General features: G+C 40.5%; 1 protein-coding gene across 5 annotated transcripts in view; it reads right to left on the bottom strand.

Annotated features, from left to right (window-relative positions):
- Nucleotides 1-15,366, bottom strand: part of ADAMTSL3 (ADAMTS like 3) — a 327,141-nt gene that overhangs the window by 15,933 nt on the left and 295,842 nt on the right. For all 5 annotated transcript variants that reach the window (XR_011525377.1, XM_070569997.1, XM_070569993.1 and 2 more), the window contains exons 24-26: nucleotides 6,925-7,107; nucleotides 5,072-5,188; nucleotides 440-623 (exon numbers count right to left, since the gene is read on the bottom strand). Coding sequence is in view for 4 of the 5 variants with exons in the window: in XM_070569997.1 (XP_070426098.1) it covers nucleotides 440-623; nucleotides 5,072-5,188; nucleotides 6,925-7,107 (484 nt within the window). In the remaining variant the exon portion in view is untranslated. The remainder of the gene's footprint in view (nucleotides 1-439; nucleotides 624-5,071; nucleotides 5,189-6,924; nucleotides 7,108-15,366) is intronic.

Here is a 15,366-nt window from a genome sequence, read left to right on the forward strand (position 1 = left end):
GCTTTACCTCCAGGAGTGGAGTCTAGGAAACTGTGTGTGTAACTAGTGCCTCGTGTGATTCTGGCCCACTGCACCATCTCCTGGGTAAACCCATGAAATCGGCTTCACCACGCTCGTGAGGAAAAGAAAGCGCCGTGAATGCAGGAGGCAGACCTGGGAGCGACTGACAGCAGAGGCCCTGAAGACAGACAATCTCAACTTGAATCCCGGCCCCTGTAAGCATGTGGCTTAGGGGAGCTTTTCCATCTGTAAAATAGGAAACTAACAACATCCCGCTCACGGTGACTGTGAAATGATCCACGTAAAGCGCTTTGCAGAACGCCTGGCTCAAAGTACATGCTAAATAAATCTCAACGATAGAGTGACTACGTCCACATTGCTGCCCTTGAGGCAAGCAGAGACATGGTGCTGATGTGGTCAGAAGAGTGGCTGCACCTACCTCGAGGGGCAGTCCCGGACGTTACAGGGTTGAAACCCGGCCAGCGGCTTCTGGAGGGGATCACAAAGGGCCTCGCTCACTGCCTGCCCATCGGCCATCACACACCGGGGTCTCTGGATGCGGGCTCCCAGGTGGCCACAGGTGGCAGAACACCGTGTCCAGTTACCGAGCTCCCAGACAGGCTCTGCAGAAAGGAAATGAAAGGTCATGACAGCCCTGAATGAGAAACGATGATGGGCTGGAGAGGACAGGGCCGAAGACCACCGAGAGCAGTTTTCTGGTGAGCTGCCTGCCTGGTTCTCTAAGTAGCACACTGAGAGAAAGCCATCACGTAGCACGAGGGTGCACTTTAAATCTCATTTTCCTTCAACTAACTTGTTGTAATAACTGGTGGGAACGGCGGCCAGAACTGGGCCCTTGGGAGAGCCTGGGAGAGGGGCTATTGTAGGTGAGCTGGATCTGCCAGAGAAATCCCAGAGCGAGGGAGGAGGCACTCCAAGCAGTGGGCTGCCTCCTCAGCATCCCCCAAGCAGAGCCAAGAGCCCGGGAGAGGAGGGCTCTCCAGGGGATGTCCGAAGGGTCCTGTTTCTCCAATGTGGATCAGGCAGAGGAACGAGAGATGATTTAGCAGAGCCCAGGGATTAAGCAGTAAGGGTAAAGATGCATTTCAGTTCCATTCTTACTTTTCCATTAATTCTTAATCTAAACTTCAGATTAGTCTTGAAACTGCATATATAATTTGTCATGGACACATCTGGAAAGGTAAAAACAGGGGTTTCCTTTACAAACGTTGAAGCTGACCACCTCCAGTAATCATAGCTTTTTCATTTTCGTCCCTGTTCCAAACAGCCTTGCCCTTCCCTTTTGACACTTGGTAAAAAGATGAGGTAGGGCCTGATGATGACAGATTTGTGTATGATCACAGAAGGTGCCAGATTTTCCTGTAATAATCGCAAGTAATTGATAGCTACCAGCTGTGTCCACAGGCTCCTGCACATAGCAGAGCGATTTAACTTATTGTTTTCCAGTTTTTCCTTCTGAGTTTTGAATTTTTGTCTGAAGTTGCATATGGCATCATTTGCAAAGCAGAACAATATGTATTTTTAGTGTGGGCCCCTTACAGTTTATTTTAAACAATTTTTAAAAACAGCTAATTTTATTGAGAACCTGGAGGTGACAGGTACCGAGTCGGACACTTTGACATAAATTTTTCATTTAATCCTTATGGTCATCTTGTGAATGAGATTATTTTTATTTGCAGAGGTGGGAACTGAAAAAAACTTAAGGACTTGCCCAGGGTCCTTCATCAGTCAGCTGGATTGGACCCAGGTGTGTCTGACTCCAGATCTGACCCTCCCTACTCTGCCACAAAGACACCTTGACAGTTCAAGGCAGGACACACACACATTTCTTAAAAAACATGCATTTTTTTATTGAGGTATAATTCCTATGCAATAAAGTGCTCAGATATCAGGCGTGCAGTGTTATGAGTTTTCACAATTGTATGTACTTAGGGAACCACGGGATCCAAAGCAAAGCGTGAAACATTTCATCTCCCCAAAATGTTTCCTGCTAACTCTTTTTAATCAGCTCTTTCGATTCATTCCATTGTATGAATACACCACAGTCTGTTTATCCATTCTCCTGGCGACGGCCATTACGAACTGAAGGCTGCTGTGAACACTCTTGTACAATATTTTTTGTGAACACGTTTTCATTTTTCTCAGGTAAATACCTGTGAGTGGAACTGTTGGGACGAGGCGTAAGCTTAACTTTATTGGACAATGCCACCGTTTCCCAAAGTGGCTGGACCGTTTTACACACTTATCAGCTGTGCATGAGAGTTCCAGTCGCCTCACATCCCTGCCCACACTTGGCACTGTCAGTCCTTTTGTTTTCAGTATTCTGGTAGGTGGTTTTAACTTCCATTCTCCCATGCCGTCTGTGGATCTTCTTTTGTGAACCATCTGTTCAAGTCTTTTGCCCGTTGTCTCTTTTGGAGAGGGCAGAGTTCACTGGTAACTTGTAGGAGTTCTTCATATATTCTTCATATATTCAAATTCTTAATCAGACATATGTTCTGCCAATCTTTTCCGCAGTCTATGGCTTAGCTATTCATATTCTTAATGGTGTCTTTGATGAGCAGATTTTTACATTTTTGATGTGGTTCAATTTGATAATTTTTTGTTTATGGTTAGTGATTTTTGACACAAACGCATTTGAAAAGCAGAGCATATTTACTCCCATATAAGAGTCCTCAGTGGCCTCCCATGTTTTAGGAGTAAGCTCTAGCCTTTACCTTGACCCTAAAAGCCCTGAAGGACTTGGTCCTCTCAACGCTGCAGCGCCCTCTCACGCCCTCGCCGTCTCCCTCACTGTGCCCCAGCGTGTGGATCTTCTCTCTGCTCCTCGACCGCATCAAGCTCATTCTCACTTTCCGGTCCTCGCCCTTACTATCCCCTCTGCCAAAACACCCTTCCTCATCTCTGCGTGGATGGCTCTGCCCCATCCCTTACGTCTGGGCTCAGAGATCACCCCCTCAGGAGTCTGGTCCTGACTATTCTCTAAAGTGGCTATGGCCAATCCCTACACATCTCATTACCTGATTTGTTTTCTTCCTAGCACTTACCACAGAGAAATACCTTATACATTTGTTTACTTGTTTACTGTCCATCTCTCCTATTGGAATGCCAAGTCCGTGAGGGTGGCGATCTCTTCTGTCCTGTTCACCACTAGGGCGGCATGTTATACATTAGGTACTCAACTGTATTGGTTAAATTAATGAACGAGTCTCTTTGAAACACTACAGTAAGGACCCCTTGAAGGGTTGGCATATTCCATAGTGTGTGCGTGTGTGTGCACGTGCATGGGTGTGCATGTGTGTGTGCGTGTGAGGTGGCAAAACAATGTAGGTGGTTCCGATAAAACAAATTTTCAAATATTCCAAAGGCTTCACCTTCACCAGCAGTTTCCACCTCATGAATATCCATTTCTAACTGACTTGAGGGAGTCCTTCGTGTCCTCATGCTGCGTGCTGCCGGGGCATCTCCCTGCCTTCGCACATCTTGGTTTCTCTGCCTGGAATATTCTCCTTCCTCTTCCCAGACAAGCATCACGACCCATATGAAACCTCAGTGGGCTTCTCCAGAGAGAGTTGGCCCTTCCTCAGCGCCACCATCGCACTTCGGTTGTCCTTCCATCACAGCACTCGTCACACTGCTTCAAGATGTCTGTTTACAGGACTGTCTCCCTCTTTACTCTCTGAGCTTCTCAGGGGCTAGGTCATCTCTGTATCTCCAACTCTGGCAAGAGTAAGCACCACTGGGCAAGTGTTCATTGACTGTTGCTATAGGCTGAACGTTTATGTCTCCCCCAAATCCATAGCCAAATCCTAACATCCAATGTGATGGTCTTAGGAGGTGGGGCCTCTGGGAGGTGACCAGGTCATGAGGGTGGAGCCCTTATCAATGGGATCAGTGCCCTTGTAACAGAGGCCCCGTAGCTCCGTCACTCCTTCCACCATGTGAGAGCATGGCGATGAGACAGCTGTCTACAAAATGGGAAGTGAGCTCTCACCAGACACTGGATCTGCTGGTGCCTTGATGGTGGGCTTCCAGCCTCCAGAACTGTGAGAAATAGACGTCTGTTGTTTATAAGCCGCCCAGACTGTGGTATTTTGTTACAGCAGCCCAAACAGACTAAGATAAATACTGACTGAATGGATAATAGCGCATGTAGTAATGGTAGCATTATGCCTGAAAGAGAAGAAGAAACGCATCATAGAAATACCCTAGATAATGATGTCGGAAATAATATGAGCTGGATTATTGACTGGCAGCTTGACTCTATTTTCCTTTTCTATGCTTTCCCTGCATCTCTGGAGGTGGAAGCCTAGGAACCACATTTCTAGAATCCTTATCTGCAGAGTTATATCCTACAGGATATTTTCTGCAAAGGAGGGGCTCTTACTCAAGATTGGAAAGGTTGAAATGATGTAGTCATTATCGCCCCTGTATAGCAGATATAACGAAGCATGAGGTCTAACAGTAGCTTCTCTGTGTCTTCCTGTGATTTAGCCATTTTTGAGCTGCAAGATGCTGAGATCATCAGTTCCAGTGTCTGAGATTCTAGCATTTCTGATTTTCTTAACTCTACCTCTCTCCCTTGGCCTCCTGAAGAGTTTTGCAAGCTTCAAATACTTAGATTAGGTTTTCCTGACCAAGCCCTGATACATAACAAAGTTAGTATGTGTGGGAAAAAAAAATTGTGGAAGAAAAAAATGAAAGAATTGATTCCAGAATTCAGCAACTCTTCCCTCTATTAATATTTGCCAAGTTGGCAATAGTTTTGAAACTGGAAAACCAATACCTGTATTATCACAAATAACGATGTATATCGTGATATGAGCTCTGCGGGCTTTCTCAGGAGTGAGGTTTTTTTCCCCAAAATGTTTCAATATGGAAGGAACAAGTTGAACCACAGAAGGCTGAAGGTCAAGGGAGAAGCTGGCCAAATGCCTAGGAATAATTTTACTCATTGCAAAGTACAAAACATGGAGGGCCTTTTAGCTAAATCCTTTTCCTTGCACATGCTTCACAAATGGCAAATTCCAAAACAGTCAAAATCCCAGACCTGGAAGTAGGGGTCCTCCTGTTGGGTCATTGCTTTTGGTTCCAGTGTTGGATGCCCGGAGAACATGCTTTTTATGGTCCTTGGGAAATACAGTTTTATTGTCTGACCATCTTTGTTCTGAGAAAGAAAAAAAAGAAACACTTGTTTACCAATGACGAATTATCTAATTTTTGCTCCAGCTTAGGTGTTCTTAAAGAAGACAAGTACTAGGAAGTAAGCCTTTTCCAGTAGAATGCTATGCTCCTGGATGCTCAGGCTCACCCAGGTCTGGGAGCCGTGGACGGGTTTGGGTGTATGGGGTGCGATAGGGGTTTAGTTAGAGTTATTAACTGTGCTAGTACATGGCATGTCTGCGTGTTTTCAGGGTTTATAGCCTAACTAACAAGATGGAAGAAATATATTCACCAGAATTCCCAAAGGGACTGGGGGAAGCAGCTGGGTCCAGTGGGGCCCCTCCCCTCGAGAGGAGCCTTGGGGGCAGGAGAATGGGCGATGGTTTATAGGGAACCTTACGTGGTGAGGGGCTCTTTGGGGAGGGCCGCATGGAGGTATACCAGTGCCTTACTGACCAGCACTGAGAGTCCACGAGGGGTAGTATGAAGAACACTGGAAGCCAAGACCATCTATTTAGGCTCTAGTACAAACTTACTGTGAGTCTAAGGTTTCCTCATTTACACAACTGGATTAAACATCACTCCCCACCACACTGTGCTATTGTAAATACGAAAAGAGTTAATGAACATCAAGGTGCTTTGTGCACAGCTATTCCAGCTCCCTGCGTTGGCGCCTCCCACCTGTTTACGTCTCTGGACTCCTCTAAGTGCCTACAAGAAAAGCCATGGAGAAAGCTCTTCCCATCATCCTCTTGCTTCAGCAATGGATTCTATGATCTAACACAGGTTCTGCCAATGAATCAATTTCATGCATTTATGAAACACTTGTTTAACACCCACATCTGCATTAGGAGCTGGAGACACAAAAGGGAATAATAAATAATCTCTAATGTCCATCTGACTGACTTCTGTGATTAACTCTCAATTGGTTCCAAACTCTGGTGGGAAAGAGGAGTATTATTTATTGACTCCTAAAACCCCAGCAACATACAGCCAATTTTGGTGATAAGAGTTTGGTGAACTCCAGACATTATCCCTAGGTGGTAGCACAAGAAGAAGCCAGCTTATCATCCTGTGCCAGGGGCCATGTTGTAAGGACCTTCTCCAAATTACAACACTGACCCAACTGTAAGGTGTCTTAAAACTCAATTGATTAGTATTTACTGAGCACCCACTGTGTGCCTCATACTGTATTATATCCCCAGGACTGCAAAAGAAACAGTAGACATGGTCTCTACCATGTTCAGTTGGCCCTACAGGATGGGAGGTATTGGGGCGATGTGAGGAAGACAGCAAAAGACACTTCTTCCTGGGAGAGCAGGGTGCCTGGAGAAAAGCATGGTGTGTGTGTGTGTGTGTGTGTGTGTATTGGATCATAGGGTGGGAAACCACGTTGACGAGAACAGAGATCAGTGCTAGCTTAGAATGGGGCTCAGGGTCAGGAGCCAAGCAGATGAGGAGGCAGAACATGAAGAGTCTTGATTCTGGGCAGAAAAGTTCAAATCCCATTGCAGGTTCTTAGGCAGAAAAGCAGCAGCAAGAAAGTCCCATCCTTCTGAGACAAGAACCGGTAGGAATATTAGATTTAGTGTTCCTTTGTAGGTAGGCAATGGCAGGACTAGCTAAAACCATTTAATGTCCATCTTGTTCACTCCTTGACTCCAGAACCAACAAAAACTGGGTCCTCCTTTGTACATATTATGGGAACCACTTGAAGAACAGCAAGAATTTGAAACGTACCCAGCAAGCGGAGCACAGATGTTGCCATTGCCTTTCCAAGAGCATTGGTGGCTGTGCAGACATAGGTTCCTTCATTTTCAAGGGAAACATTCTGCAACAACAGGGATCCATTGAAAAGCAAGGAAATATTGTCACTCAGAGATCCTCCTCTCTTCACCCAAGTTATATTAGGCTGAGGGACACCTTTGGAACAAAAACAAATATGACAAAGGCAAATTCCTTTAAGAATAGGGCCATCGAACCATAAGACAAACACCATTTAGCATTTTGGTCACATCAGCAAATGAGTTTAGTCACTTATCATGGGAAAAATGGCTATTTCTATAGCTCCTCTGTGGCAGTTGGGGGATCCTGTTAAAGCAAAGGGTTTTGGTCTACTAAGGACCTGACTGGTTCATGGATACAAGTCAAGGAATAGGAATCAAAGAGGGTGGACTGCTGTGTACTGAGAAGGGAGAGAAATTTGAAGTTGAGAGGGGGAGGCGGGAGAATGGCTGGAAAAGAGGAGCTGGTGAAGCTGGGTGAGACAGAGAGAGAAATGTCCAGCAGTGGGTTGTCACAAAGAAGCCTTTGGGAAACAAAAATATCTAATATGGTCTTTATGTTGTTCACTGGGCACATACAATGAAACGTTCCTTCTTCAGGAGGAACATAAAATCTCCAGGGAAATAGATTTTGTTCATTAATATTTTTTTAAAAGAGGGTCATCTCAGGGGACAGAAAGAGGTGCTGAGTTTCAAGTCTGGGTTGATGCAGTGCGGTGTGGAGGCTGAGGAGCATGAGGGAGCATGAGGAATTAAAGGAATTTCTTCCCCCACATCTTGAGAAGTCTCAGCATTCTGCTGGGCCGTGAATGATAAACCCAGAGGAGCCTCATCTGGTTCTTAAGAGCTAGAGCAGCCTCAGGTGATGCCTTAGACCAAGCTAGGTCACTGGTTTCGAGGATGTCCCCTCCTCCTGCAGTGCCCTGGATAGAGAGAACGTGGCATCCATGGCAAGCCTTTCTAACAAAAAAAGAGATGTCACCACTATTTTCAATGCACCCTCCAGTGGGCACAATGCATGCTCCAGGAGATGCTGATTCTCACGGTTATTCCCATGCCCCGGGAAGCAGTCGACATTAGTGCCATCTTACAGCTGAGGAAGCCGGTCTGGTCAAGACTAGGTTGGAACCTAAATGTCAGAGGAGTGCCAATCACAGTGCATACATCTTTCCAGTTGTTTTTTCTACAAATATACACACACACAGAGCTGAAGCTTTCCTAAGGTCACCAGACACTTTACCAGCTGAGAGTCACACCCACACAGTTTACCCCAGAACTGATCCCTTAACCACAATGGAGGTGGGACTTGTATGCTGCTCGATAAATTTATTCCTGGGCATCTTATAGTTTTTATGGCCATAGTGAGTGAGCTCTTTGAAAATATATTTTACAGTTGTTCATTGCGTAGGACAGTTAAGAAAGCTATGAACACTTGCATATTTATCTTGTATCCAGTCATCTTCCTGAACTTTATTATTTTGAATAGTTTTCAATTGATTTTCTTTTTTTTTAGGGTATACAATCAGATCATCTGCACATAATGACAATTTTATCTCTTTTTTCCCCAATATTTATACTTATAATTTCTATTCACTCTTATGTTGTATTAACTAATGTCTCCAGAACAATACTGAATAAGAATAGTTACAGCAGGTATATTTGTCTTGTTTCCAACTTTAAAGGAAATAGTACTAATGTTTCATCCTTAAGCTTGATGTTTGCTTTCGTTTCTGATAGTTGTTATCAAATCAAAGAAATTCCCTTCAATTTCTAGCCTACATGGAAATTTCTAAGTCTTTGAGTTGACTTTTAGTTTATTTTAATTTGCTTATTTTAAAATTAAAATATTTAAAGGTATTAATTTTCTTTTGAGTACAGCTTTGACTGTATATCTTGGATTTTTGAAACGCAATACAACTATTGCCATTATTTCACTCATTCCAAAAATGTTTATCAAGTGAGACTCCTCTCTGCTGGTGCTGAGAATATTGATGGTGAACTAAGTTCCTCAAGACATTTAATTTTAGAAGGGTGCTTTGGAGGGAGACAGATGACTGCAATGAAAGGAGATAGGGGCTTATGACAAAGGTAAGCACTGGATGCCATTGGCACCTAGGAGCTGTGGTTCATGCAGACTGGAGGGAAGATCCCCACATGAAGGAGCATCTAAGCTAATGCTTTAGGACAAGTAGGAACACAGCAAGTGAAGGGGGTGGAGGTAGCGGGGAGATTGTTTTAGGTAGAAGGAACAGCATCCATAAAGGCCTGGACACAAAGGAAAATACAGTGCATTAGGAGAACCATAAAGTGTTTATTATGACTGGAGCTTCAAGTACATCAGGGAGGAGTGAGGAGAGATGGAACTAAAGAGGTGAGCAGGTGCCCATAAAATAAACATTTCTTATCCACAGTAAGAAGTGTTGTTGAATTTATTCTAAGGGAAATAGGAAACGATTTAGTTATTTTAAGCAGTGGTGAAAATATCCGATTGGTGCTTTAGAAATATCCGTCTGGATGTCACGTAAAACGGGGAAGAGGGAGACCAGGTCAGGACGACTTAGGCGGCTCCTGACGCCACTGAGGTGAGAGACAAAGGGTGCTAAGGGGAATCTGGGGGCAGTGGATCCAGAGAGAAAGAGATGAACTTAGTAAATATTAGGGAGGAAAAACCACCAGGACTTGGTGACTGATCTTATCTGGGGGAGTGAAGGATTTAAGGACAACATGCAGATGGATGGGGGTTAACTGAAATTGGGGAGACAAGAGCAAGAGCAGATGTGCATGGAGCACAGGATAAAGTATTGTAAGTATACTGAGAATGAGCTAGGTAAATAATATCCAGAAGCAACTGACTCTGGGTTTGGAACTCAGAAGAAATGTCTGGACTGGAGAGAAAAGTATTAACACAAGAATGATTACTGAAATCACGAAATTAAATGAGGTGATTGGGGGAGAATGAATTGTGACTGCAGAAGACGGCTCAGGACACAACTCTGAGCAGCAGAATGGTTTTCTGAGTCGTTGGCAATTGCATCTGATTTCCTCTTTGATTCACATGTTACTCAGAAAGGAATTTTAAAATTTCCAAGTAGTTGGCATTTCATTCACTTAACGTTTTGTAGAGGACTTGTACCTTTAGTGCCTTGTGGTCAGAAAATGTAGTCTGTACAATTTCTGTTCCTCGAAATTTCTAAGGTGCATTTGTGACCTAATACCCAATCATTTTTTTGTAAATATTCTGTGGATACTTGAAAAGAAGGAACATTATTTATTTTTAGGGAGTAAAGTTCAAATACACACAATAATTAACACTTACATTCTTTTAGTATGTCTCCTTGTTTATTTGTTTCTCCTTGAGCTTTCATGTCCAGAACAAGCCCTCAGGTCTATGTTTGTAACAATAAATAACAATTATAAAATGTGTATCCAGCACATGACAATTCATGGTGACAATACTTCACTGTGTATTTTATTCTTTTAGATGAACATCTTTTTATCTTGTTTTTTAGTCTTGAATCCTATCTTGTCTGATTTTACTAGTGTGGCTACTGATTGCTCTGTTTCTACTTCCTTCTGCTTAAAATACTTTTGTCCAATCTTTGAACTTTTGGTATAATTCTATTTTAGAAATGTCTCTTGTAGTATATTGTTATATTGTAAATAGTATATTAGGTTTTATTTGGAAACCCAGTTTGAGAGTCTTTGCTCTTAACAACAGTGTTGAACCCCCTTAATATTTATGGTGATTACACATGAGTTTGGGTTTACTTTTGTCACTGTTCTAGGCTTTCTGATTTTATGGGCCTTTTGATTATCCTTTCTTTGTTCCCTTTTCTTTTATAATATGGAAACTGAATGTTGTATTTTAAGTTCAAATAATGTTACAATTTGCTTACAAAATAAACTAGTTGATGGGGCATGCCTGGTGGCACAGCAGTTAAGTTCGCACGCTCCACTTCAGCAGCCCAGGGTTTGCTGGTTCAGATCCCGGGCATGGACCTACGCACTGCTTGTCAAGCCATGCTGTGGCAGCATCCCACATATAAAGTAGAGGAAGATGTGTGCAAATATTAGCTCAGGGCCAATCTTCCTCAAGAAAAAGAGGAGGATTGGTGGTAGGTATTAGCTCAGGGCTAATCTTCCTCAAAATAAATAAATAAGTAAATAAACTAGTTGAAAGAAATTTGGATTTATTTTTTAATCTAGTAATCCCCTTTTCTAGGAATTAATGTTACCGATATACCTGCATACAAAATGCTCTATGCAGTTATGTAAAAGCAAAAGATTGGAAACAATTCACATATCCAATAACAGGGATCCATTAACTAACGTACCATAATCTATGCAATAAAATATCATAAGCCACTCTATAAAAGAAAACAAAAGTGCTCTATATATTCATATATAAAGATTTCTAAGAAATATTGTTCTTGATGATATATTCAAAGTACTGAAAGAAAAAACTGCCAACCTATAATATACCTAGCAAAACTATCCTTCAGAAATGAAGGAGAGATAAAGACTTTCCCAGACAAAAAAAGCTGAGAGCTCATCATCACTAGACCTGCCTTACGAGAAATGCTAAAGGGAATTCCTCAAGGTGAAATGAAAGGGTGCAAAACAAAAACACACATATGAAAGTATAAAACTCATGAGTAAAGGTAAACACATACACAAATATCAACTCTATAATATTGAACTGGGAGTGTATAAATCACTTTTAACTCTAGTATAAAAGTTAAATGACAAAAGTAGTAAGGATAACTATAAATAAAAAATTTCTTAATGGATACACAATATAAAAAGATGTGAAGTGAAACATCAATAACATAAAGTGGGAGGGCAGAGAGGACAGGTGTAGATTGTTTGTATGTGATTGAAGTTATATTGTTATCACCTTAAAATAGACAACTATAACTATAAGATGTTTTATCTAAGCCCCATAGTAACCACAAAAAAAAAGAAATACTCATATTAGACACACAAAATAAAAAGAAATCAAAGCATGTCACTATTTTTAAAAATCAATAAATTACAGAGGAAGACAGAAAGAGAGGAAAAGAAGGACAAAAGAACCACAAATCATACAAAAAAATTTAAAAAATGACAATAATAAATCCTTACGTATGAATAATTACTTTAAATGTAAATAGATTAAATTCTTCAACCGAAAGGCATAGAGTGGCTGAACTGATCAAAAGAAAAACAAGATCCAAATAAATGCTGCCTACAAGAGACTCTCTTTACAATTAAAGACACTCATAGGGTGAAAGTAAAAGGAAGGAAGAAGATATTCTATGCAAATGGTAACCAAAAGAGAGCAGGGGTGACTGTACTTATATCAGACAAAATAAGTCAAAAACTGTTACAAGGTCACTATTACACAAAGGTCATTAAATATTGATATCAGGGTCAATTAATCAGGAAGATATAACAATTATGAATATATATGCACTCAACATTGGAGCACCAAAATATATAAAGCAAACATTGACAGACCTGAAAAGAGAAATAGATAGTGATTCAGTAATAGTAGGAGACTTCAATACCCCACTTTCAACAATGGATAGAACATCCAGACGGAAAATCAGTAAGGAAAGAGTGGACTTGAACTACATTATTGACCAAATGAACTTAACAGACATACATAGAACATTCGACCCAACAACAGCAAAATACACATTCTTCTCAAGCACACATGAAACATTCTCCAGGACAGATCACATATTAGGCCACAAAACAAGTCTCAATGAATTTAAGAAGAGTGAAATCATACCAAGTATCTTTTCTAACCACAATGGAATAAAACCAGAAATCAGTAACAGAAGGGAAACTGGAAAAATCACAAATATGTGGAAATTAACCAACACACTTTGAACAACCATCAGGTCAAATAAAAAATCAAAAGGGAAATTAGAAAATACTTAAAACAAATACAAATGAAAATACAACATACCAAAACCCATGGGATGCAGTAAAAGCAATACTAAGAGGGAAGTTTACAGCAATAAATGTCTACATTACAAAAGAAGAAAGATCTCAAATAAACAACCTAACTTACACCTCAAGAAATCAGGAAAAGAGCAAACTAAATGCAAAGTTAGAAGAAACAAGGAAAAAACAGAGATTAGAGAAGAAATCAACGAAATTGAGAATAGAAAGACAATAGAAAATATTAACAAAACTAAGAGTTAGTTTTTTGAAAAGATATACAAAACTGACAAGCCCTTAGCTAGACTTATTATAAATAAAAAGACTCAAATAACTAAATCAGAAATGAAAGAGGTAACATTACACCTGATGACACAGAAACCAAAAGGATCATAAGACATTATTATGAACAAGTTTACACCACATTGGATAACTTAGAAGAAATGGATACATTCCTAGAAACATATGAACTACCAAGACTGAATCATAAAGAAACAGAAAACTTAGACTCAAATCAAGAATAGGGATATGCAACCTGTAATGAAAAACCTCCCAACAAAAGTCTAGGGCCAGATGGCTTCACTGGTGAATTCTACCAAACATGGGAAGAAAAATTAACACAGTCCTTCTTGAACTCTTGCAAAAAATTTACGAAGTGGGAACACTTGCAAATTCATTTTATGAGGCAGCATTACTCTGATACCAAAGCCAGACAAAAACCTACAAGAAAAGAAAACTATAGGCCGATATCCCTAAGGAACACAGATGGAAAATCCTCAACAAAATACTAGCAAACCAAATTCAACAACACATTAAAAGGATCATATACCAGGAGCAAGTGAGATTTATCCCTGGGACACATGCAAATTAATTAATGTGACACGCCCCATGAACAGAATGAAAGATAAAAGCCTCATGATCCTTTCCATAGATTCAGAAAGAGCATTTGACAAAATTCAACACTCTTTCATGATAAAAACTCTCCACAAACTAGACATGGAAGCAACTTACCTCAACATAATAAAGTCCATATATGTCAACCCACAGCTAACATCATACTCAATGGTGAACAACTGAAAGCTTTTCCTCTAGGATCAGGAACAAGATAAATAGCCCCACTCTTGCCACTTCTATTCAATGCTATACTGGAAGTCCTAGTCAGAGTATTTAGACAAGAAAAATAAATAAAAAGGATTGGAAAGGAAGAAAGTAAAATTATCTCTGCTTGCAGATGACATTATCCTTTATGCAGAAAATCCTAAACACTCCAAAAAAATTTGTTAGCGCTAATAAACAAATTCAGTAAAGTTGAAGGATACAAAATCAATATACAAAAATCAGTTGCATTTCTACACACTAACAATGAACTATCTGAAAAGGAAATTAAGAAGACAACCCCATTTACAATAGCATCAAACAGAATAAAATACTCAGAAATAAACTTAACCATGGAGGTGAAAAATTTGCTCATGGAAGAGTACAAAATACTGATGCAAGAAATTAAAGAAGACACAAATAAACAGAAAGGCATCCCATGTTCATGGATTGGAAGACTTAATATGGTTAAAATGTCCACACTACCCAAAGCTATCTACAAATTCATGTAGACGCTATCCCCATCAAAATTCCAATAGCATTTTTTAAACAGAAATAGAAAAAACAATCCTAAAATTCATATGGAACCAGAGAAGACACTGAATAGCCAAAGCAATCTCAAGAAGGAAGAAACAGCTAGAGGCATCACACTTCCTGATTTCAAAATATCTTATGAAGCTACAGTAACTAAAACATTATAGTACGGGCATAAAGACAGATATATGGACCAATGGAACAGAACAGGGAACCCAGAATTAAACCCACATATATACAGTCAACAAATCTTTGACAAGGGTGCCAAGAATACACAAAGGAGAAAAGATAGTCTCTTCAACAACTGGTGTTGGGAAAATTGGACATCCACATGAAAAAGAATGAAACTGGACTCCTGTTTTACACCATACACAAAAATAAACTAAAAAAAATAAATTAAATAGATTAAAGACAAACATAAGGCTGAAGCTGTAAAACTCTTAGGAGAAAACATAGGATAAAAGCTTCTTGCCATTGGCCTGGCTATGATATCCTGGACCACCAAAAACACAAGTAACAAAAGCAAAAATAGACAAGTGGGACTACATCAAACTACAAAGTTTCTGCACAGTGATGGAAACAATGAAATGAAAAGGCAACCTAGAGAATGGAGGGAAATATTTGCAAGCCATCTGATAAGGGGTTCATATCCAAAATACATAAGGAACTCATATAGCTCAATAGCAAAAACCCAAATAACCCAATTTAAAAATGGGAAAGAAACAGACATTTCTCTAAAGAAGAGATACAAATAGCCAAGAGGTATATGAAAATACGCTCAATGTCACCAGTCATCAGGGAAATGTAAATCAAAAGGACAATGAGATTTCACCACACT

This window comes from Equus przewalskii, chromosome 1 (genome assembly GCF_037783145.1).
Source record: "Equus przewalskii isolate Varuska chromosome 1, EquPr2, whole genome shotgun sequence".
Classification (NCBI taxonomy): Eukaryota; Metazoa; Chordata; class Mammalia; order Perissodactyla; family Equidae; genus Equus; species Equus przewalskii.